We start from the raw sequence: 23,905 nt of genomic DNA on the forward strand, positions 1-23,905 counted from the left end.
ACACATGTCCACCCTTCACAAGAAAGAGATGTAATCATGTTCTGACTTACAAAATCCTATTCCCCTAAAGCAAGTTCCAGACATTATCTAGTGTCTGCCAGTATGATGAGATAATTTGAGATCTTTCCACAGTAGTGACATGTTTCCAGTGAACAGTGAAACAGTATAAGGCGCAAGTGGATTTATCGCTAACTTTCAGGCATTTAAAAACTCAACAACATGAAACGATAAGAGTTTAAGGCCTAATGTAAATCAAGATGGTTTTGTGAAGTCCACTATTCTTGCTTTCCATATGTGTGCACTTGCATGTGTGTTTATTGGAATGCTGAAAGAGCATGTAGGGATGCTGAATGTGTGTGAGCGCACTGTGTGAACCCAGGTGCTCTGCTTTCAAGTATTCCTTTCCTGTTTGCCCAGCAGCTGTTTCATCCCAGCGAGCGACCACTTCACAGCTCTGCTGTTTTCTTTTTGGGTGGACTTGTGAGCTGCGATCAAATCAGACTTTTGTAAAGAATAAATTTCCTTTCCAGACATGGCTGTTTACTCCACCCACCTCTGCCGCATTTGATATGCTTGAATTTAGTCATTAATTCCTGGACACTTTGTGTATTTTTGTTACCAGAATAGTTAGTTGACTCCTCAGTTCCCATGAGGGGCAGTGTTTGCAAAGGATTAAGTCAGACAGAATATCTAACAACTTGAAGGGGCTGTCTAGTCATTTTAGGGGAAACCTTGTTAAATAAAGTTCCAGTATAACATCAGCCTTTAAGTGTCTCAAATGTAAGAACCCAGAGTGCCTGAGTAGCCACTTTAGACAGATCAGATCTTCGCATAAACTGAGCAGGTGGAAGCAAAATGCTGCTTCTTGATTTCGAAACATACAGTTCAAGCCACTGTCTCATCAGCAACTGTTCTGCAGTGTCATGAATTAACAGCAAGAAGGAGGCAGGAAGCAGAGGGCGTTTTAGTATGTGATAAAGTTTTATTGATTCACAGTAATGCTGAATGAATGGCTTGTGATTGGTTCTGTAACTGAAATCTGCCTCTGACTCAGCCAGTGTCTATCCACAGTTATTCTAACTCTCCTCAAGGAAAAACACAACAAAGTTTATCACCTTCATACCTTAAATTTTTACCTGCAGAATAAACAAGTGGATACAGATTGTAAGAGCGCTGATAATCCGATTCCTCGAAAAAGAACTCAGTTTCAGTTCATTTTGTGTTGTGTATGCATCACAGCTAAAAGCAACCTAAATCACATCAAATGTTATTTTTATTCTTTAGATGAGTTCAATATCCCTGAGAGCACAGCTTTCTATGAATGTGACTGTAGAAAAGCACCACGTAGCTCACACTCTCAGCTTTAAAGATAAAATAAAAGTATAACTGGCCATGGAAAACAGTGTCCCAGTGCTAAGCCTACAGCATGGGTCCAAATACAGTAATGTGATGAGAGTGGTGAATGTGAACCAACGTTAACTATGGAATAATATAGCATTTTAAATAACACACAAAACAGACCATGGTAATATGTCAATAGTAACTGTACACAAGCACAAAACAACAGGAAAGCACATCAGCAAACAACAAAAGCTACAGATTCTTTCTAAGCCTTTTTTGGGCAGTTGAAATCACGACGTTCCAGTGAGGAGGAACACAATCTCCTTAAGCAATTAATGAAGTCTACAGTCGTCTTAACGAGTGACGTGTCTTTTCCACAACATGTCCTGGAAACTGTCCACCAGAAAACCATCTTAACACGTTTAAGCACTCATACAATAAGGCAAACACATCAAACACATTAATGGGATAAAACCAGTTCCATGTTGTAAAGAAAATGGACTTGTATCATTGTTTGGTGTGGAGCTAAAAGGTTAGCAAAGAAAATGTAGGAAGACACAGTATATTTTTGTGGGCCCAGCTTTAGTAAAAATAAGACCACTGTTTACTGTGTAGAAGCATGAATCGAGAAGTTTATTTTTTCTCCCAGACAAACATGTTGTTCTCGTTGGGGAGCTGAAAATGCCAGCTTGTGGTCTCTGTAGGGCTGCCTACAAAAAAGGCAGCTCTGGTAGTAAAACTGTACTTCTGCATAAGTCTTTCTCCAAACTTCACCCCTTTCCTTCGTTCTGTCTTACTTTCTCATTCTTTCTTTCAATCAGTCGCTCTCTCCCTCACTAAACTTCTCAGAAACTCACAATCTTTCTTGAAGTTTGCTTAAAGGGAATCCATATTCTCGTTTTTTCCCTAATTCCATAAGTAACAATTCCATAATGTTTCTTTAGAAAGCACATGCTATAGCCCTAACCTTAACCGTAACCTTAAGTCTAACCCAAACAGATGTAATTAAAAGGCTTTTTATATGCTCTCAAATCCCAGCCTGCCTGCCTACCACAATACTGTGGTTTTGTCAGGCCGGTTTTCCTTCCCATCAGAGTGGCTGGAAGAGGAAAACTGTACAGTTACAGTTGTTTTAATAACTAAAATAAAATAAATCAACAATTATTCATCTGCATCATGGGAACGTTATAATAACGTCCTGGAACTACTGTATGAAATCATTTTTTCTCCTCAGTTAATTATGCCAAAAATAAAAAGAAAAAGAAAAAAATATTCCGTACTGTTAATTAAATGCTACCTAACAAACTCTTTACTGAACAGGCTTTGTATGTGTGAAGTTCATAATAAATAAAGCTACAGCATAAATAGTACATTGTATATGAAAACTAAACATAAACCTCATAATACACTTTCTGATATGCAAAACAACAAAAGTATTAATTTCACCCTAAAAAGTCAATTTGGTAGCTAATTTTAAAAGGTATGGGGGCAAAAAACCAGAATACTGATGTTTAAAAGATAAAGTGCTTTGTTTCATGAAAAATCATTTGACCTCCTCTTACCTACTCTAGATAAGAAGCAAAACCACACTTTTCTAAAACAACAATTTTGTTAAATCCAATGCAATCACACCTAATTAACTGTAAGAGAAATCTAACCAAAACAGATTGTACAATACTGTTTACCTGAATTGTAGTGAGGTTAATATAACAATGTACAGCATTGTTAAGGAGCACCAATATTAAAGTAAAGTAAAAGCGAAGAATTTGGGTGAAATAATGCCAACAGAGTCAATTATAGTTAAATCTTAAATCTTTTAGCTTGGGAGTGAGATTTCCCTACAGCTCTGGCTTCCCAGTTGTCTTTGTGACAGATTTGTTATAGCAACATTAAGGTCTTTCTTGCATATATGTTTTGAATAACAACATAAATTACTAGATGTCCACATTCATAAAATTCAGTATAATTTAAATCAATGTCTAAAATCCTCTTACTTACTAGAGTAAAAAAAAAAAAAAAAAAAAAAAAGTTGAGCTGTTTAGCACTTGTTCCACTCTGTGTCTTGTCTCTGCAATGATCGCTGCTGTGGTATGATGCACTTATGAATATTTTATCCGCATCAGCCAAGGAGATGAACAGGCACCATTTTGTGTGTTCTCTGTTATTGTGGGAACCTGAGGTTCCGAGGGCCTGAGGACATCAACCTCAGCCCACCCTGAGTAGTCTCTGAGCCCCGCTGTAAGGCCTTCGTACTGGGCCCTGGGATGGGCTACACAAAGTTGTTGGTGATTTGCCTCTGGTGCTCAAACAGGTCTTCAATCTCTGCACTGTAAGCATCACCTATTAGGGAAAAAAAAACAACTATCAGTGACAGAGGAGGGGAGAATTAAGATGAAAAGAGAAAGAGGAAGAGGGTTTGCTGTCTTCACCTGCATGACATCCATACATGTAAGCTCTGTGGCCATCATACTTGCACCGACATCTCATGACATTGTTCATAAAATCAGACTCTGCCATGTCCATCGAGGGGTTGACTTCCACCTGCAAAAACACACAGTCATATTCAGCCTCTCTTGACAGTAATCACTTCAATATCACGACACCAGATGTCTCTGACCTTGTGGGTTTCAGCTGCGTACTTCATCACCATGACAAACATTTATTAGGAAAAAAGGACAGTTTATCACTTTGTTGTCCTCATTTTCATCTACAGTAATACTGTATCTCCAGCTTGCCAGGCTCTCCATACAGTGAGAAATCCTTTTCATTAAAGGGCAGTTGGATGTTAGAGGGCCTGTTATTAAACAGCGCTCGTGGTTGGTATTGTTTTTATAGTCAATCCCTTTCTCATCTATAAAAAGCTAGATTACTTTTCCATACTGTATTCCTGTTTGGAAAGATAAATCCACTACATTCTCAGGGACTTAATGTTGGAATGATGTTCACTTGGTAGTCTCCAGCTAAGCATATGGACTGAATAACATGTGGCGGCAAAAGCATTTTAAACATGTATTTTCTGCAAAACACGCAACATACTGACATTTAAGAAAACCCCATCGTAAAATACTTTATAACTTGTACGAAAACATGTAAGAAAGACACAAAACATGATAACTAGCTGCACGAGAGGTTGTGCAACTTTAAGGTCATGGAATGTGGCTCTACCACAGTGTATCCCCCAGCTTCTGCAGAGGAGAAATCTGCTCTGCTCCTCATAGCAACATTGTTATGCAATAATAAGGACTGAATTATCCCAAACCTGAAATCTGTTGCAACAGAGTAGTTATGCATGACATGTTTATATGTCTGAAATGAGTCTTATTCTGAGTGCTGCCATATATTGTACTAATAGTCTGTCATTTGCAGAGCAGCTCTGTAACTGCTGATACAACCATTCTCTTAATCTGGTCTGGTGATAATACTGAGAAGTCATTTACTCTAATAGCTGCTCTGTAAACTGCTACACCCACTTTAAGTACATGTTACAAACAGCTACAGGGAGAAAGAAGGAAAACTACACACACAAAAAAAAACTTAAAACAACTTAGTGAATGCACAATAACTCTTCTCTCTTAATTTTTCAGGGTAAATTACAGTGCTGGAGCAGAGCGTATGAGGCTGTTGTAGAGGGCTGGTTCAGTGGCAGAATGTGTTGCTCAGTGAGAAAGTGGCAGTAAAAATAAAAACAGGGCAGAAGGAATTCCTTGGTGGCAAATTAGCCGTTCCTAATAGAAGGGGGGACTAGCTGCTGTTTGACTAAAGGGAGGCAATAGTTAATTTGGGTAATTGGTGTGTTTCATTAGCAGTGGGTGGTTCAAGGGTAGGCCTGCTGCTGAACCTTTCTATAAAGTACAGGATCAGAAAAGTCAGGCATCATCCACACTTTACTGGATAAATAAAAGAACACAGCAGAGAGAAGGAGGGCTGCTGAATGAGATGTTTGTATTTTTCAGATTCTGCAGCCTTGGTGAATAAAACTCCCTGCTTGGCTTACTTGTTTTTTCTCTCTTGATCTTCTCAGTTATATCTGGTTATGTTCCCTTAGCGCTGGTCTCCTAAAATGACCCTGACCTTTTCACCTTCAGCTCTTCCAGTTCTCCATTTCTATCCTCCTCTATCCATCATTCCCTCTTTCCGCCTCCGCATTGTTCTGTAGCAATGTCCAACTTTATAATTACACTCCGCTTAACATGCTTAAAATACATCCAATTGGCATGTATGGTTGTGTCACATCGATCATGAGTAAATTAAACAAATCCAACTTTAGAGATTAGAATTGTAATTACAAAGGCTCAGTGTGACCTCTCAGACAACCCAGGCAACAGCAGAACTTTTAACAGCAGACAGTTTAATTGATCTTCCACATCTGGAAGGTAATTGGCAGCATAATATCTAAAAGACTGTGTATATTCTGGTGAGTGCAGTCTGAACTAGAAATGGGAGATAATGGGAGAAGAAGTCCTTGATGTGTTTTAGTGTTACTGCCACAATGACTCGACTGACTGACCACAGTCAAAGTACAAACAGAAGAATGGTCGAGGTGATGACTGTGATGAGGTAGGTTGGGAGGTTTAAGAGAAATAGACAGAAACACCAAAGAATCATGAGAAAGCCCACCTTAAGAGCCCATGAACCTCTCATTACCTAAATCTTTGGCCTTAAAGGTATAATATGCAGCAATTTCCTAAAAACAGTGTATACACTCATACAAGAGTCATTTCTCTCAATCATTGCTTATGACCCACTAGGAGTGTGTGCTGTGTGCAGCTCTGTGTAACTCCCAGCCAATAACAGCACAAGGTCATGGCATAAAATCATAGCAACCAGGTTACAGCTCTTTCTGTTTATCTTTGTGACTCTCTCCTCTGCTCTCTGTTTGCCATATAGAGATGCAGGTCTGTCAGTGTGAGACAGACAGGAGCAGAGATGCAGGATGAAGCCTGCACTTCGGCTGTATTCACACCAAGTCCAGAGGGTTGTGCAGAGGTTAATCCACTCCACTCTCTCTTCATTCACAGTGTAGCTCACTCAACCATCGCTCTCTACACCACTGAGCTGCAGCGAACAACAAGTAAAACATTCAAATGTTATTTGGTCTCTTGCCAAGATGGAGATGAGCAGATTGATACCAACTCTTATATCTTAAAACCACAGCTACGTCAGCAGCTGGTTAGCTTAGCAGGACCTGCCAGCTCCTCTAAAGCTCACTAGTTATCATTAGCATTATATCTTATATCATAAAAACGTAAGTGTAAAGTAAGTGTTGGATTATTTCTTGGCCAGGTGTAGTTGGAGTCCTACCATCACCAAGGCTACCAGGTAGTGCTAAGCCAAACTAACTGGCTTCTGGTAGTAGCTTCATATTCATCCTGTCTAACTCTTAGCAAAAAAAAAAAAGAAAGAAAGAAAGAGAGACGTAAAATGAATTCTGACCTGGAAGATGTAGTCTCCCGGTCGTACATCCGTCACATCAATCCACTGACAGTCGATATCGTGACGATACGTATCCCAGCAGCCCACAGAAATTCCCTGGTCACCCATGTTATAGCAGGAGAACCGCTTCTGGAGTCCTAACATACAGACACAGACACCAACAACATTATCAACACAACATCAGAGCTCATTTAATGCTTGGCACTCCCTATTATTTTAAGAGTCTTTAGCTTCCAGCCTTTAGCTTGTGTTAGACTACATATGAACAACACTTTTTCATGACTTATTTCATCCATGATATAACAAGTAAATGGACGGTGAAGAAACAACAACAGCAGTGATCTGATACATTAACCACAAAGTAGTACACAAGTAGCTGAAATATTGATATTAATTTCCTGTCACTAATGGGACTACTGGGACTCAAGAATAATGGTGAACATTACCATCAGGGCAGTACGTGTCCTCCAGACAGAAACTGGCCTTGTGGCCCTCCGCAATCCTCGTGCCATTCAGAGTCAGCAGGTCGTAATGTGTGAACACCTCGATGCTGTGATAGTGCCTGGGATGACAGAAGGGAAATTCCAGGTGAGAGTGTGTGTGTGAGTGTGTGCATTTACACTAACTGAACACTGGCTCCCTATGGTTTGTAGCCTAATGACCTCACTGCTTGAACATGAGCGTGGGTGTCACCGTAACACCTCTCACAGAAGCTTGTTTTAGTCCCAGCTTGGTTAAACTGTTTACTCATTCTGAGTGAATGGAGGGCTTTGAAACACACACCCTTAGCTCTGATGTGTTGTTGTAACAAACTGTGGCGGACCCTGTCCTTTGTATTACACCCAACCTGTGGTAACTGGATTGGTTCAACCGTCATTTCCACAGACACGTGTCGTAGGGCGGCTAATGAATCTGAAAAGATGACAACACTGTTTCAGGCCACCCGTAGCTCACTGGGACACATCTCACACTGCCAGTATTGTGGTCTTCAAATGGCTCCTTTTTCTCTTGTGATGACAAGCCTGAAAGTGCTCTCGTCGCTTAACAAGAACTAACTTAGTAAGAGGAGTGGAACATGTTAAGAGTAGACCTGAAGACAATGTTTCATCTATTTTCAGCTAACAGATGAAATGCTGCTGAAGGTCAGCGAGGACTAAGGCTTTTATGTTTAATGTGAGTGTTGCATGCTACCTGCAGTGCTCGTCAATCTACATGTGCGCTGGTGCGCGTCAGCATGTTTTCTTTAAATTAAATATAACTCAAATTACTCAACATGGAGCAAGCTGTGTGATTAATGTACATATAAGCAATTCTGAACGAGGAGCAGGTGTTTGTCAGAATATTTTTGACAGCCTCTAAAAACCACAGCTCACTTGTGTCCACTCTAAATCACAGTTTTCCCAAAAACACACAACCACAATATCCCACAAATAGTAAGTATTTATATATTTTTTTTCCACAATCTAAACACCAAAGCAATGTAAACCCTCCGCTCTACCTGTGACACTGGTGCCATATCCAGCTCTCTCTTGTCGCTTTTGGTCTGAAATCTGATCGACCAAGGTTCATGATGCGGGAGGAGAAGCGCAGCAGCCGTCTGTGACCATAAGGCCAGTTCATCCTGGCAGCAGATGAGGACAGACAGTTTTCCTCATTGGCACAGGTCAGCAGGTGGAGGGGTCGGTCTTCCAGATAGGCCGTCTCCTGGACCAGCTGTGCATCCAGCACAAGGTCAGGTGCCGCTAAAGCAGGTCACATGTGAGAGGTTTGTTAGGATTCACACATATTTAGAAGAAACGAAGGAGAAAGGGAAAAACGGGAAGACGGCTCGACTTACTGTCTGAGCAGCTGACCCCCGCTGCCTTATTTCCACCTCCTCGAGGGCAGTGGACATGGTTGTTGCGGCGACACTGTTGAATTGAAAGTTCTGTGCCCACACAGTGAGTTCCACTGAGAATCACGTCAGCTGCATTTGGGTCACCAGACCAGTACCATGTCTCCTGTCAAAGAGGAAGTTAGGGGTGGGGTCACAGGACATCAGATTTTTTATCAATTAGTATTATCATAGCTCATTGTCCACCACAGCGAATACAGGGGGCTGTGACTATGGATGGAATGTCTGTTTTGTTTATTCTGTCATCAATAATGCAGTCATTGCTGATGGGATTTTGACAAATACTGGGGGAAGGATGCCTCTGACCACTCTAATCTGACATTTTCAAAATGACACTGATTGGTTTAGAGGTGGGAGTGCCGCATAGCTTGTTCATGCCCATCACCACTGATGAGCTGAAAAGTTTCTGGGTGTATGTTTCAAAATTAACTCGCCACCTTGTCAGTTATGGATGTTGTGCTGATCAGGGGGATTGTTACCTGATGAGCGCTGGCAGCGAAGCCCAGGCCGAGCTGTCTGCACACCACCATGGCTTCATTGATGCCCCAGTTCTCACTGCAGACAGCACCCCAACGCTTACGACCCCCAACCTCCATCAACACCTCCACACGGCCTTCTGATGCGACTCTACCCCCGGCAAGCCGTACCTGAAAAACCATTAGATTAAAAAGATTAAATGGGCGATTTGTAAGCTGATGAGTGTATGTCTCATGAGAGCGAATCTTACATACCGTGTTCTCTATGCCAGTTTTAGGCACGTTACAGCGTACTGAGGCATCTTGACTGTGTTTGAATGTCCACGGTTGGACTTCCTGGAAGTAACAGTCAAGGATGGAGCGCTCTGACCCCATACACTGGACACTGTTCATGTGAATTGGTCCTGTACCTGAAGGAGGACAGTGGGTAGTTTTACATACTATGCTGACAAAAAAAAGCAGAGCAAATACAGAAACCTGTGAGCATGGACTTAACTGTAGGGCAATATTTCATGAGCGCTGTCTGGGGCCACCAACACAGACCATAATGAGATTAGCAGACATTATCACGCAAAGGAGCACACACACATGCAAGGCTTTGTATTTCCTCCCAAATGTACTTTCTCTATATCTTATCTTCAAACCAACAGTGAAAAGCTGTTATGACAAAATGCTCCTGCAAGCCAAGCAGAAGGAACCACCAGCATCTACTTTGGGGATCTGTCACACCTCATTACCACTATTCTGTTGCTTTAGGCACAACAAACAACAACACTGTCTGTAGTCCACCGCCTTGGGTGTGCACACAAGACCAAATCTCTGTCAACAAAATAAAAGACTTTCAGTAGCATTTGTTTGTCGTTTAAAACCAGATAATCTCTAAACAACACAGAAGGTGGTGGGGAAAAAGTTTAAAATTTGGAGAAAGCAAGCAGCTGCTGCCATAATGATGGTAACAAATGAAAACCTGGAACAAACTATGGCTTATGAGTCTTTTTAAAACAAGAGCGACAAACTCCAAGCCTGGAGATGAGGTTGAATTGAAATAAACACAACCAAAACCACATAAACTAGAGGAAAGAGAGAAAAAACCAAGAAAGAAGGGCAAAAAAGAAGATGACCAAAATGGTAGTGGCCAGATTGCAGCCAAACCCAATCTGTCCCTCTGTTGGTTTTAGTAGATTGTAGGCTTGCCTCCATATTGGTCACCGAGCGTGGGTTCACACGTATGAAAAAGACACATCTGAACCACTTCCGCCTCTATCTGCATGGTACGGGCCACAAACTAGATCCCAACTCCCACTGTTTAAGTTATCATGTCAAACATGGGGCCAACTTGAGGGATCCTCAGAATGAACAGTGACATGCTAGATTTAAACCTTTGGGTAATCCACAAAAACACAAAATAATTCCAAGAAATGTGCCACAGACACTTAACATGCACACACACAGTATACACACAGTGGTGTTCGGGCTGTTTTACTTACATGTAGTCTATACTACATGTAAAAACTTCACAGGCAAAATAACACAGTAAAGTAATGTTGGTCAAGAATGCAACTAGAAACATTGTCCCTGTAATTTAAATCACTGATGGTGATGATAAATGTCATGATGGTGGGAGTTAGAGTGTTAGCAGATGGAAGTGAGAACAGATCTTAGGATATATTTTCATTCTTCCCGAAAATCAATTTCCACTTGCTTTTTTATGTGGTAGCTTCAATTCAGTATTTACAAGAAAAAGAGTGCGCTTGATGCCCATGTAATTAGAATTGGCAGATGCCGCAGATCATTTAGACAGATTAGAAAATTGACTTTAGGGGATGGAAATAGGGTAACATTGGTCACATTCTTGTTGAAAATAGCACAAGTAGTCAGTTGGTGGTTGCAAGGGAAACCCTGTTCTTTCCCTCTCTGAAATTACACTCCGTTTTAGGCACATTAATGTAGTGTTTTTAGTATTTTTCTTTCCATGGAACGTCCCTTTCTATGCCTCTAACAAAAAGTTTCTGTCATCAGACAGATCTTTTTCTTAGCCAAATGATAAAACTATTTACGTTTGTAAATAGATTTGTCTGCCTGTCTGCTTTTAGATGGCAGTATCAAAGTCACGTTTCCTTTGTCAACAGGCTTTCAAAGCTGGCTAACAAGTGATATGATGACACTTCACTTATCGCAGTGGAGCATATTATATGCTTGTGTGTGCATGGCCTGTAGACCACACTTGCAGGAAAATGCGTATGTGCAAACAACTGTTTCAGCAAATCTGTAGAATGAGATTACATTCAATGCCAGATTCTCTGACTGACAGACAGTCTACCACTCTCTCCAGCCGACCAGCCAGTCGACCACAGCCTTTATCACATTTGATCATCACAAATAATTCAACACTCTCCAGGGGGGTCTTATGCTAGACACTACTGGCTGAAAGATTTCATAGAAATGATGAGGATTTTCTTTTCATATGCTGACAGAAAAAAAACTGTACCTGAATGTAATGCAGTGTGATGTGAAGAAAACACTGATGCCCTTTGAAATGTAGGAATTTGAAAGAGAAATTGACTGTATGCGCTTTTTAAACATTTGTACAAAACTTTACAGTTTAACAGAACAAACCCTCCCTCCCTGGTCTGAAAGGAGTCTAATTCAGGCGACCTATAGGCCTGTGTTTATGTGGTCTTACAGCACATGGAAAATTATATGTCGCAGTAAAATGTGTAAAACAGACTGAATGTTATAGAAAGGAAGCTGTGAGGGGACTTTGAAGTCCAATCATTCAGCAAAGGCAGTGTATATGTAAGTGTAAGAAAGAGACAGACAAGAAGAGAAGGTGGTGCACTGTGTGTGGGCGGTGTATGTGCATGGGTGTGTTGGAGTCTCACAGAAGAGACACTATGTACTTATATGTTTGTGAAGTAGGTTTCTGCACAATAACAAACACAAAGTGGTACATCCTGGCTGAGGGTACAAAGTGAAGCAGCAGGGTTAAAGTGAATATAGATCTGAAGGGAGTGGTGATAAATACACTCCTAGCTAGTCACATCACTGGTCTCATTGCACTGCATTAGCTGTGTCAGTCATACACTGACACATGACAACAGCTCAACGAATGGAAAAATGCTTTTTGATTCACCATGAATGATCATCACACATGGGTACATAAGCACATACATAATAATTAAACAGAATCTACGCAACAAATTGGTTTGGCCTACATATCCTACCTGTTGGCAGGTATCAGATGGTGTGTTTTTTTTTTTTTAACAGTTAATTAGTACAATGATGATAGACTCAAATAATTACACATAATTTGGTGGAGCAGTTTTTATGATCACATACATCCAATGCTATTTCAATCATAGTTCCGCTGTATTTCATGTAGCCTGGTGTCCAACTAGAAGTCCAAAAATTCACTTGGTGCTACCTCATTTGAATTCACCTCCCACCTGTTTGTGCCTCCCCTCCCACCCACTGTGCACTTGGCACCATAATACCAAAGAGAAGGGCAAAGCTAATTTCAAGGTCAGGCAAATACCGATGGTTGGAGTGCTGCCATGAAAGTATAGTGCATGAAGTGCCCAAAAGGGAGCAAGTGAATCAAAATCACAGGAAACATGGTATAGGAAACCTGCATTTCCCGAGCGAGACAGGAGTAATATAAAAGTAGAGGGTAAACCTGCTATTTGTCAAACCAAACAGAGCCACATCTTAAGGTTATAATTCTGCGACTGATTTTATTATGCGCACACACACCCACACCCAGGCAATATATGCATGCTACAAAATGTAGTTTTGTGGTCAGATCAGGGAAAATCTATTTTAGGTAGAAAATTGAAAGCTTTTTTGACCTTTCCCGACAATTAAACACCTTAAACACCAGACTGCTGTAACCACAATAAACCTGAACACTGACCCAGCGACCAAAGGTACTGATTGAAACCAGACGCCAAGGGGTGTGAAACCGCTGAGAGGATCCAAAAGAACCAGATTTTAATTCTATTAGACCCATTGAAAAAAGAACGGTAGAGTGAATGACATCATCTAGAGAAAAGGTTTAGGAAGATAAAAGGCAAAAGGGACTAATCCACCTCATACAAAAATATTATTTGTAAAACCAAACCAGCAGACTACCTTCTCACATTTCATCTCGATCAGCATGATTAGAGACTACAACCTAGACTGAGGCATGGGGAAGTCATTCTCACATCTTGTAAGGGTGGGGACACCACTGCCACAGCTGGATGCTGACTGAATCTGCGCATCACCAAAGCTGGGAAATTTAAAATTGAAGGAGCACTCAAGGGAGTGAATGAAAAGCTTTCTTGAAGCTAACAAGATTATGTTTGCTGATTTAGTTACCAAATGTCACTGTTAACCACCATGGCTTATAGCATTACATTCTGTCTGTCTGTCTGTCTGTGTGTGTGTGTGCATGTCAATGATGTTTGGGCAGCTGGAAGGCCTGGCACAGCACTCATGTAATCACAGCTGGAGATACTGCAATCAACACATTTGCAGCTTCACAAGGAAACATACACAGACAGACAAACACACAAGGCCATACATTATCTGATCACTCAGGGCAGACGGGTGCGGCATCTAAGATAAGCACAACACTGAGAAAGTCTCCCTGTCTTCTCTGGAATACCATGACGCATGATAACCGCATTCAACCGTTGAAATTGCAGACTCAACAGCTAGATTAAATGTGGACTTCTCCAGAATTTCCTGTCTAAGTTGTGTGAAAGCCTTCTGGGCAGCAGCACTTCTCTCACTCACCTTGACCCATAAAGGCTCCGTGTAGGGCATCCTTGGCAGTGCCAAAGCCCAGTTCTCTGCACACCACACTGGCTGCAGGTCTGTCCCACATGTGGTCCACAATGGTTCCCCATTTTCCGTCTCGGAGCACCTCCACGCGACCCTCGCCCAGCCTGGGGCCGGCCTTCAGACGCACGGGCTGAACAGGGCAGCAGGGAGAATATACCTGAGCTTACATGTAGTTCATAAACACACTGCGATCGTGATAGTGTAGGTATAACTTTGTTAACATTACCACAACTGGATACGGGGCCTGGGGTCTCCCTGAGGACATGCGAGCAAACTGAGGGCCTGGTACGCACTTGACCACTGCATGTCTCCCGTTCTTACAAGGGGAAGGACTGCGGGGGATTGACAGCTGAGCATGGCACTCTGACAGGGAGTTTTCTGTGCCCAGACAGTGAACTTTTTCTACCCAGAATCCCTTCTTCTTTGCCATGAGGCTCAATCTAGAAAGACGAGCAATAATATAATGGTAATAACAGTCCAACTTGTTAGGTCGGCCAGTACCTTGGACAGTTATAAAAGGAATGGAGTCAAACATGACAACAAGAAGAATAGTCATCTTTTTATTACCTTGTTGAGGGATCTGCAACCTTGCTATCCCATATTTTCCTGTAAAAGAACCAAAGAGCAGAGATGGATGTTAGTTCCATCAGATCTGTATATTTGTTGAGGTTACCAACACACATGCACACACACACACACACAGAAAGAAAAGTTGTCTTGCTGGGATGTGTGATGATGACTTAAAATAGTTGCAGCTCAGATACTGATTCTTATCAAAAATGAATCATGCAGCTCCAAACGTTTGTATATAAAACCAGGATGACTTGTGTGCGTGGCTTTGTGGTGAGTGTTAGGCATAGTGATGGTGATGACCGGTACAGTTTAAGGAAGAATGCAATGTTCTTGTTTTTGTTCTTTCAGCAACTTCATTTTCTGTCTCTCTTTCTTGTTGTATGGGTTCAGTAGTATATATTTCCATCTGGAATGTGGGCTGCTTGCTGTTTACCGTGTTTATGTTTAGAGTGGCCAAAGTATCATAGGTTCTTGAGCTTAAAGGCAACACTACTTTCTGGTACCTTCATAATGATAAGTGTTCAACAGGAATAATTAAAATGTACTTGCCTTTTAAACTAACATAGTCCCTCTGAATATAAGACTTTACCATAGCTAGATGCAATGTTTGTATGTAACTGCAGGATGTAAGAATGATAAGAGGATTTAAAAAAATAACAAACACAACATATTTGGAAGTCTGTTGTTAACCTCTAAAGCCACATTGCCATCCTAACATCCAACATCAATGATGTACAACATTTCTGAGAAAAAAAGGTCCAACCAAGCATGATGTACAAACAAAAACTTCTGGCACTGTGCTGCGCTGCACGTCCGAGAAACGCCAGAGCCAAATAAAGATTTATGCTGCAAGCAGGCTGGCGTTCTCGGGAGAGCAGCAGAGAGAAAAGCCTTCTGTTCTTTGGCAGACATGCAAAGCAGACATGCCACACAGACCATGCCAGGACATCCTCATAACCACTGCAAAGTGCATGCACCATCACTGACATTCACATCCATTACACAAAAACACTCAGGGAGTTTTGACCTTTTCAGACTTTTTCAATTCTCCACACACCTTGAAAGTAGATAGGGATTACAGATATTCTTGAGGTGCTAAAAAAAAAAATCCAGTTCATAGTGCATTAAGTAATTCAGAGCCAAGCGTTTTTGTTTACATTACAAATGGTGGTATTTTACATAGCACCTTCATCCAAAACTCTGGCTGTCTTGCACTCCTAACATGTGGATCATCCACCCAGTGTCAAGAATTTGTAGCCTATCAAGTCCATTGGACTGAACACTTCAAACTGGCATTCATCAAAATAAGCTGGTGAGGTGTAGTTTCCTTTGAAACAGTGGACACTACACTTTTCACTCTCTGTGGAGCTGTACATCAGCATGCCATCACAGGTATGGGGTGGGTAAAATGGTTTTTGTGGCCAGTAAAAAACTTCAGAACTTTAAAGAAACAAACATATCTAGGGATGTTTGTATGAAAGTAGAGACAGGTCAATATTTGAATTTCTGACTTGAACTCTAAATATTCCCATTAAGGTAAAGCCAAAAAAAAAAAAAAGCTTCACAAAACAAACTTAGGATGTTGGAAACAAGAGAGACATTGTCATCGACGTGATGTTACATGCGTGGCTGTGCAAAGTCATGGACTGCTGACTGAACACTTTTCGAAATCACATATCAACCTCTTTCCTGATGCTGCAAGTAACCAATGAGCCAGAAGAGACCTCTCATCAAAAATATTAGTATTTGGTAAGGAAAACAAGTATAATTTCATTTGTGCAATTATTTAGCAAATAGAGCCGTTTTGCAAATTGCAGATGCTATTTTTAAATATTCTTCAAATGGAATTTGGGTCATTTCTCAGGCTCATTTGAAGCACAATGCAGCTCTGACTGGCTCAAATGTGTGCTTAAATTATGAACATCTGTACATAAATTCTTAAGAACTCAAGTAGCCTTTCAAAGCGACATCAAACTTTCGCCTTGATGCCAAAAAAAAAATCCCACAATTTTAAATCACGTGCACAGCTCCAAATAAAGCTGCGTGTGATATCACAGGACCCTCTGTGACTTGCGACACATTGTATAGAATTTAAGGCTTATTCTTTACAATGTCTTGAATTCCACTTGTAAAATGTCTTAAATGCGTCTGCCATATGGCTCTGCAGCAACATGTCATCACAGATTAACAGTGAGGAGCATAAACATACACATACAAACACATTTTCCCATGAGGCAAACATGTCTGTGACTTGTTTGTGACCTCACCACAGACCAACTGGCTAACCATTTTTCTCTCTTCAGAAATCATCAGAACTACTACGCAGGCTATAAATGATCCCTTCAGGTCTTTCATTTGACTGAATTACAGCCTTGTTTGTTAATGCTGAACTTCATTCAAGGAAAATAAAACGGATAAATGTCACTTTTCTAATATATAAGATCAAATAAGTAAGAATTAGATCAGTCTCTAGTTGTAAAGGGTATAACTAATCCAATATAAATGCATGTAATTTAATAGGTAGCGGTTTTAGAGTACTTCCCCACAAGCTCAGTGCTGATTCAATGGCTCAGTATTAGTTTGTTCTCCACCTTCATAACATTCATCACCAATGCTTAGACAGTGTATCCAGCCCTTGTTGTGGAGCCAGGGGAACAGAGGTTAATGATAGGGAGTCCCACCCGCCTGTTAAAAGACAAGCATTACACCACTGTTTGGGTTTCATCACCCTCACACTGCTAAGTGGCTTCATTTCTGGAAGCAAAATCTGTGTATCTTTCTTAAATGCAACAAGGCCTGATAAATTGTCGTAAAAATCCATGATAAGTAAAGAAATAAATAAACTAAAAACTAAATAAAGATGCAAATCGGTATTGCATCACAATGCAATTATTCACCATTTGTACAACCAAAGGCAATAACTTTGATATTAAAAAATAAATATTGATTATATTTTTAATAATAAACATATGATAATATTATATAAATAATCCAGATGTTAGAATCTTTTGTTTATCAGTTGATCTGTTTGCTTCTTCACTGTTCATTGAGTGTAATTGTTCTTTTAGTATACTTTCAGACTCTGTCTTCACCTCCCAACACGCAAATTTTGAGTGTAATGCCGAAAAAGAGACAAACAAAGCCAAAGAAGAATTTGACAGATATTTCACATTTTCTATAGATAGCACGATGGTATTTTTTCATGAATTCTTCTGACCACAATGACACCCCTACATGAAAAGTGAAATTTCATTACAATGTGAGCCTCAATATTAATTAATTAATAATTTTTGACTCCACTATTTTTTTCCACTATTCACTGCTATGAAAATGAGCAAAAACTAAAAATGCTGACCCTTTTATACCTATATTAGAAGTAGGTATGTTAAAATATATTAGCTTGTTTCACAAGACGCTTTTACTGCTCATTCAGTGGCATTAAGGTAAATATTTTCGCTGTACAAGAAGTTAACAGTAAACCCAACAATCAGTTAAAGAAAAATAACAAAAAAACTGAAACACATTAATTCCATATAGAGAATATGAAAGTCAACATGAAATATTTTAGAAGGTTTAATTTTGCCCTACCTTGATTATCAATGAATTTTGTATGACAAATAGTTGCTAAATAGTTCCATGCTGACCAGTGAGCTGATAATAATTACTACGCTTCAACTCAGTTTTGAAATACAGCTTCCACAGCCTGTTCTGGGCCACAAAAATAGCCACCAGCATGAGTACAGGAATTAAAAGATGGTAAAATAAATTAGAGAGAAGGTCAGTGAGGAAGATCACATAGAGATCAGACAGGAAACCCAGACTCGGTCACGCAAAATGTCACCCAAAAGCCTGAAAATGATACCCTCATTGCAAGAAATTTTCAGCTGAAGCATAATTAAACATAAAATGCCAGTTAAGTCCCCAAATCACTACAGTGACAGAGGAAGACAGACAGCTGCTGACACAGCGGGCCGCGCTGCTAACTGCAGCTGTAATTGGACATATTTCACGCGAGCAAGCGAAAATCTGGCTGCTGCTCTTGTTCATTCTCTCCATCTCCTCTTTCTCCTGTTACTCTCTTCCTCCTGCACCAGCTCTGTCTTACTCTCTCTCTCTCTCTCTCTCTCTCTCTCTCTCTCACACACACACAGCTATAATTGGGGGTGTTTTTTTCACTCTCAGCAGAAACCCCAGAGAGCCTTGGTCATGACCAACCTGTAATTACAGCATCTTCAGAGACTCATCCAAGAGACACAGGGAGCCAAGAGACATGGCACGGTCCGGAATTTCTAAGAATGGCTGAGAGACTTGGAAGCAAGATGGAGAAGCGGGGGGGAGTGTCCATGGCTAAATTTGGTAAAACCATGCAATACAATCCTGAGATTTTCTGGCAACCATTGAAGTGGAAAACGTTACATGAAAACTGAACATCATATTGTCTCAAACCCAACTGCTTCTCTGTGACTCTGCTCACATTTTGTAATCATAATTACAGTGGCAACATCAGTCAGAGAACCCCCAAGTTAAGGCTGAAATAGCATAACTTGTATTTCAAGTGTTCTTCTGCTTATGACTGCCGGTTAAACATCCCAATAACATAACGAAGACAGAAACCAAATAGTGTAAAATAACTCGAATATATCACTGGCAGCTAAAAGTTTGAGGCATGTGTACACCTAGAACCACTTTAAAGTGAAAAACACATGGCGAGAGCCAAATATCCATCTGTGGAGATAGAAAACAGGTACAGAATTGGAAACAACAACATCATCGTGGTTCAGACAGAGATAGATCCTGGGGCTACAGCAAAACACCGGGTCACACTCAGGACAGGCAGACCAAGATGTATCGAGTCATGACCGCTTCAGTGCCAGAGCCTTGTAATTTACACAGACAATAAAAAAATCAGCACAATGGCATATGTTTGTTCAAACTTTTCATTGTACCTTTAAGCAGATATGTTAAATAAACATGCTATATCCTATTGTTCAAGTTTCTTTTCCTGGACTGAAGGAGGAGATTTAAAAACAGCATTGTGAAGCAGCCAGTGAATAGATTCCCTCCAGGCTTCACTTCGAGCTACAGCAACCTTATCCTCCTCTGTCATATCTCTCTTCTTGGTGAGCAGCCAAATCTCTAATGCTGCAATCACACAAATCTAACCATCTAATTCCTCACTCAGCTAATACTTGTACCTCTCATCTGCTGTTCTTTGTACTGTGAGTGTTGACTCTGTGCTACAATAGAAAATAGAAGAGCAGCATGAAAGCATCACACCTGCAATGCGGGGAAGCCGTGCTCTAATAAATGATCCTGTACAGATGGTGTGCAGAGTCAGGCCGGGGCTGTTCACTGACACCTCATTCTGTGGGCCTTTTATTACTGAAGATATCATGCCTGATGATGCCCTCCTCCAACAACAGCATCCAGTTACAGCGCCATCGTGTTTCCAATAACAAAAAGTTCCGCTGAGATAGCTTAATTCAAGGGCAATGCAGAAATACTTTCAGTGAATGAGTGTGCTTCAATATGGGGAGTTTGTCAAGTCAATAAAAAGTTAAAAAAGTCTATAAAACAAATAAGTTACCCCAGTAGTTATAATCTTTCAAGTAGCAAGAGGAATCTAGCACCTACAGTACAGAGCAGATGTTGTGGTCTGTTGCCAGTTGAGTCAGAATAACCCCGGCCAAACGTCGAAAGGAATAGCTAAACTGTGAATCACCAAGAGCCGGCAGCTCTCCAGGAGCAAGATCCAACTGGGTCCCTTTTCCACTGAGGACAGGGAATGGTCAAGCAGTATTCATTCTTATAATAGCAATAGAGCAATTCTCTTCTAATGTGTGGTCCTCGTGTGGTTAAGAGCAGAACCTTCCCAACAACCACTGTCTATGTTTTTTTAAGCATATAATGTATTTATGAACATGTCTCATTAGAGCAGTGCTGACATGGTGCAATGCACGTGTACATGCCGAGGAGGGGATTGAGCCTATATGCTTTTAAAAAAGGAAGAGTTTGACATTTTGGGAAAATAGCTTAATTAACTTTCTTTGTGAGAGTTTAATTAGAATATTGATACCACTCTCATGTGTTTCAATTGAATATGTAGCTGGAACAGTTGGCTGGTTCTGGTTCTGTCCTAAGGTAACAAAATTCACCGAAACCCTATAAAATAAATTTTTAAACAGATGAGAGAAACAAATTATATCATATTGAGTTTTGAGCTTTCCAGGTTCTATTTGGTGGATTTTGTTAAATTCGGACAGAACCCCAGTATTTATTCTAAACTATGCTTACCAATGCTTGCTCCAGTTATACATTTTCCATACAGACATCAGTGTGGTATCTTCACGGGTAAGCAAAATAAGCATATTCCCAAAATGTCGCACTGTTCCTTTAAGTAGTGATGAAAACGCACTGAAATGTGCCAAAAGCACTAAAACCAGGGACTGAATGTTTGTTCATTAGCTTTCACTCATTCTCTGGTTTTTCCTTATTTTAAAGTGTTTTATTTCGAAAGGTTCTGTATTAGGAAGGAAAGTTTTTTCTATGGAAAAGCATATAAATTATACCCAACATTAGTACACTTGCATACATACAAGCACACACTAACCACACTAGCAGCAAGTCATGGGTGCTGTTGGAGTGGGATGTAAAAGTGCAGAAGAGATGCATGGCTGACTCAAGCCTGCAGAGGCTGCCCTGCCAATAAGACGAGTTGCTTCACAAAGACTCTCATCCCACTTTCCAATTGCTACCCCTGTCTCACACATGCTATCAACGGGAGAGTTAAAGCACAATCAGCAGTGATATTACACCTTGGCATGGGAATCTAAAAGTTAAAGTGGGGCTGTTTGTCTGAGAGCTGCAAGCTGAAGATAGCATCAGAGAGAGTGAGAGAGAGCAAAAGGCAATGAGGTGAGCAGAGGTGATCTGCCTTTGAGAGGGGTGTGGAGAAAGGGCAGCAGAGAGAGGACAGGGATCCCTTTATCATCATCCTGAGCCTGAGGGAGGGAGGGGGAGTAAAGGGGACATGGGGGAGAGGTGGCTGGGGGAGGAAGATAAGCCCAAAAAGGCCTTTACTCAAAGTGGCTGTAAACTGGATGCCACTGTTTTGTTTTGGGTTTTTTTGTTTGTTTTTAATGTGAATGAATGTGCTGTTATTCACTTAATAATGAGATGAATGGCATAGCATGTTTTCCTTTTGAACTACAGGCAAACAGCCTGCTGTCTTCTAATCTAGTTCATAAAGGTGAATTGTGCTGCTCTCAGTGCAGCTAGCAGGCAAAATTCACACTCACGTGTAAGTTTTGACATTGTGGTTGGTAGCTTCTGGAAAGCCGAGCATCCCGCACACCACCCGGCTGCTGTTGAGACTCCAGCCCAGGTCACACACCTGCCTCCATCTCCCAGCATGCCTCACTTCCAACACACCCTCTGTGATCAAGCTCTTCCTTTTGGTAGCCATGAGGATGGGACGAAGACGGACCTCCTCAATTTGAACCTTTCTGTTTCCCTTGGGGAAGATGCACATCACATCTACTGTTACATGTCTTTCCAGGAAAAATATGGAAATGTAACTCGAGGAAAATACTGTACCTGGTAGTGGTGTTGTCTTTGGAAATTGGGGGTCTCTTGTGGATGTCTGTTTCCATAATAGCCATGTCCTTGATGCCCACGTGAGGCCACAAGGCCCTGCCACTGAGGCGCGGGGCTGCCATTGGGCCTGGCGGCAGTGGTGTGGCCTCTGCTGGCTGTCTGGTCCAACCTGCGCTCAGTGGAGCAGACCACCCCCAAGTCTTCAGAGTGTTTACAGTCATTCACCCCCCAACCGTTGTGTTTGCAGTCCTTCAGGGACTTCTCTGTGCCGTCACAGTGTACATTATCCATCCAGATTGGGCCTTGTGAAAGGATAAACAATTCATTACTTCATCCATTGTGATTTTCATTGATTGTTCAATACTGGCCAATGCATCTACTCAAGGGCCCGATTCGGTTCTTAAACATCTAACATTTGACTTTTACAGGCACACTGATTTAGGGTTGCACCTTAGTGGCGTGTTTAGCAGCAGATACATAGTATTTTACAAGGCAGGGTGCTGTAGATCCTGCTCCTTGAATCCACTCAACCTTCTCTTTAATTTGAATTTAAAAGCAGCAGTAAGAACGTACATAAACCACAGAGAGTGTTGCACAACTCTGGCAAGCAAATGCTGTCATTATTCTGAAACAAATGCCCTTGTTGGCCCACATATTTGCTCTACCAGACTGCCAGTAGACCTTAACGAGATGTAGACTCCAATCCCACAACATGTTATCTTTGCCACTTTGAGATGTTAGTTATTTTGGATGTCTTAATTGGTGGACTTTTCCTGAAGCCATACACTTAGTTTGTGATGTGTGTGAGGCAGGCACACTATAGTGGAAGTTTCTGTAGAAGACAGGTGGGATAAACTGGTCCAATATAGTTGCCTGATATTGAGTCTAAGACATCTCAAAAATGATAAATGTTATTGCAATGGGCCTTTTCTAGAGGGTTGCCGGAAAACCACAGGTGTTGCCTAATTATTACAAGTAATGATGGCTCTGTTCCAGTAAAGTGTGTTGGTAAGCCCTGTTAGTGAGCTAAATTGCACAGTGGCAGGACTAAACAAGTAAAGCTAAATGGACTGCAGCCCTTATTAATATTATTGATTACACCTGTGTTTTTCCCGCTTCCTGCTATATCAACATATGAAGGTGTGTCACACCTTTCCAATCAGTCAGTCTGGCTTTAGTGACACTGACCTTCCTTTAACTGTAATTTTCTACAGGAGGTCCTCTCACCTTCTCCTTCTCCGTACTGTGCGCTGTGTGCCCACGTTATACCGCTCTGGTAACCCAGCTCTCGGCACACCACGTTGGCCAGTTTGATGTTCACTTCATCATCGCAGACGGTCCCCCAGGTGTTGTTGTGCAGCACCTCCACACGCCCCTCGTTAGGTTCTCGAGGAAAGTTACCCGCCAAACGCACCTTGGCGGCCGGTGCGCGCGCCGCCCTGCGCTGAGGGGACGTTGACCGTCGAGGTTCAGCACGAGCGGGACAGGAGAAGGACAGCAGCAGCAGCAGGAGGAGGAAGGGGCAGCCGAAGCACAGGGTGCGGGTCATCGTGACTGACGGCAGGGGGTCTGCAGGTAAAGCATGCAACACGGCACCATTCAGTTAAATTAGACAACATTGTCCTCCCAATGAGAAACACACACACATAGATTTTTATTATTGTAATTCGTTATTATTATCATTTTAAATACATCCTGAGATTTCAAACTGCATTAAGAATGGGTAATATTCCCTTTAAAACAAGTTTTAGAGGCAACCAGTAGG

At 41.3% G+C, this 23,905-nt stretch overlaps 1 protein-coding gene across 2 annotated transcripts; it reads right to left on the reverse strand.

Moving 5' to 3' along the window:
- Positions 1-959: 959 nt before the first annotated feature.
- loxl4 (lysyl oxidase-like 4) lies at positions 960-23,689 on the reverse strand. 2 transcript variants are annotated; one of them, XM_046401604.1, is made up of 14 exons: positions 23,368-23,689; positions 22,141-22,442; positions 21,843-22,057; positions 14,539-14,577; positions 14,198-14,411; positions 13,924-14,101; positions 9,400-9,554; positions 9,148-9,315; positions 8,612-8,774; positions 8,273-8,516; positions 7,221-7,336; positions 6,775-6,911; positions 3,771-3,882; positions 960-3,681 (listed from the first exon to the last, which is right to left on the reverse strand). In XM_046401604.1, exons 1-14 carry the CDS (start codon positions 23,687-23,689, stop codon positions 3,611-3,613), a joined length of 2,436 nt encoding a protein of 811 aa, XP_046257560.1. In that variant the 3' UTR covers positions 960-3,610. The 2 variants fall into 2 exon arrangements, with proteins under 2 accessions (XP_046257560.1, XP_046257558.1); XM_046401602.1 differs by having other exon boundaries at positions 9,148-9,554.
- Positions 23,690-23,905: the final 216 nt, after the last annotated feature.

Source organism: Scatophagus argus, chromosome 10, assembly GCF_020382885.2.
Source record: "Scatophagus argus isolate fScaArg1 chromosome 10, fScaArg1.pri, whole genome shotgun sequence".
Lineage (NCBI taxonomy): Eukaryota > Metazoa > Chordata > Actinopteri > Scatophagidae > Scatophagus > Scatophagus argus.

Excerpts from the sequence above, each read along its gene's own strand:
- loxl4 (XM_046401602.1), bottom strand. The coding sequence starts at position 23,689 with ATGACCCGCACCCTGTGCTTCGGCTGCCCCTTCCTCCTCCTGCTGCTG. Across the intron at positions 22,058-22,140 it reads AAAGACAACACCACTACCAG|GGAAACAGAAAGGTTCAAAT; the intron begins GTACAGTATTTT and ends ATCTTCCCCAAG. Across the intron at positions 14,102-14,197 it reads AGGCCCCGTATCCAGTTGTG|CCCGTGCGTCTGAAGGCCGG; the intron begins GTAATGTTAACA and ends TGCCCTGTTCAG.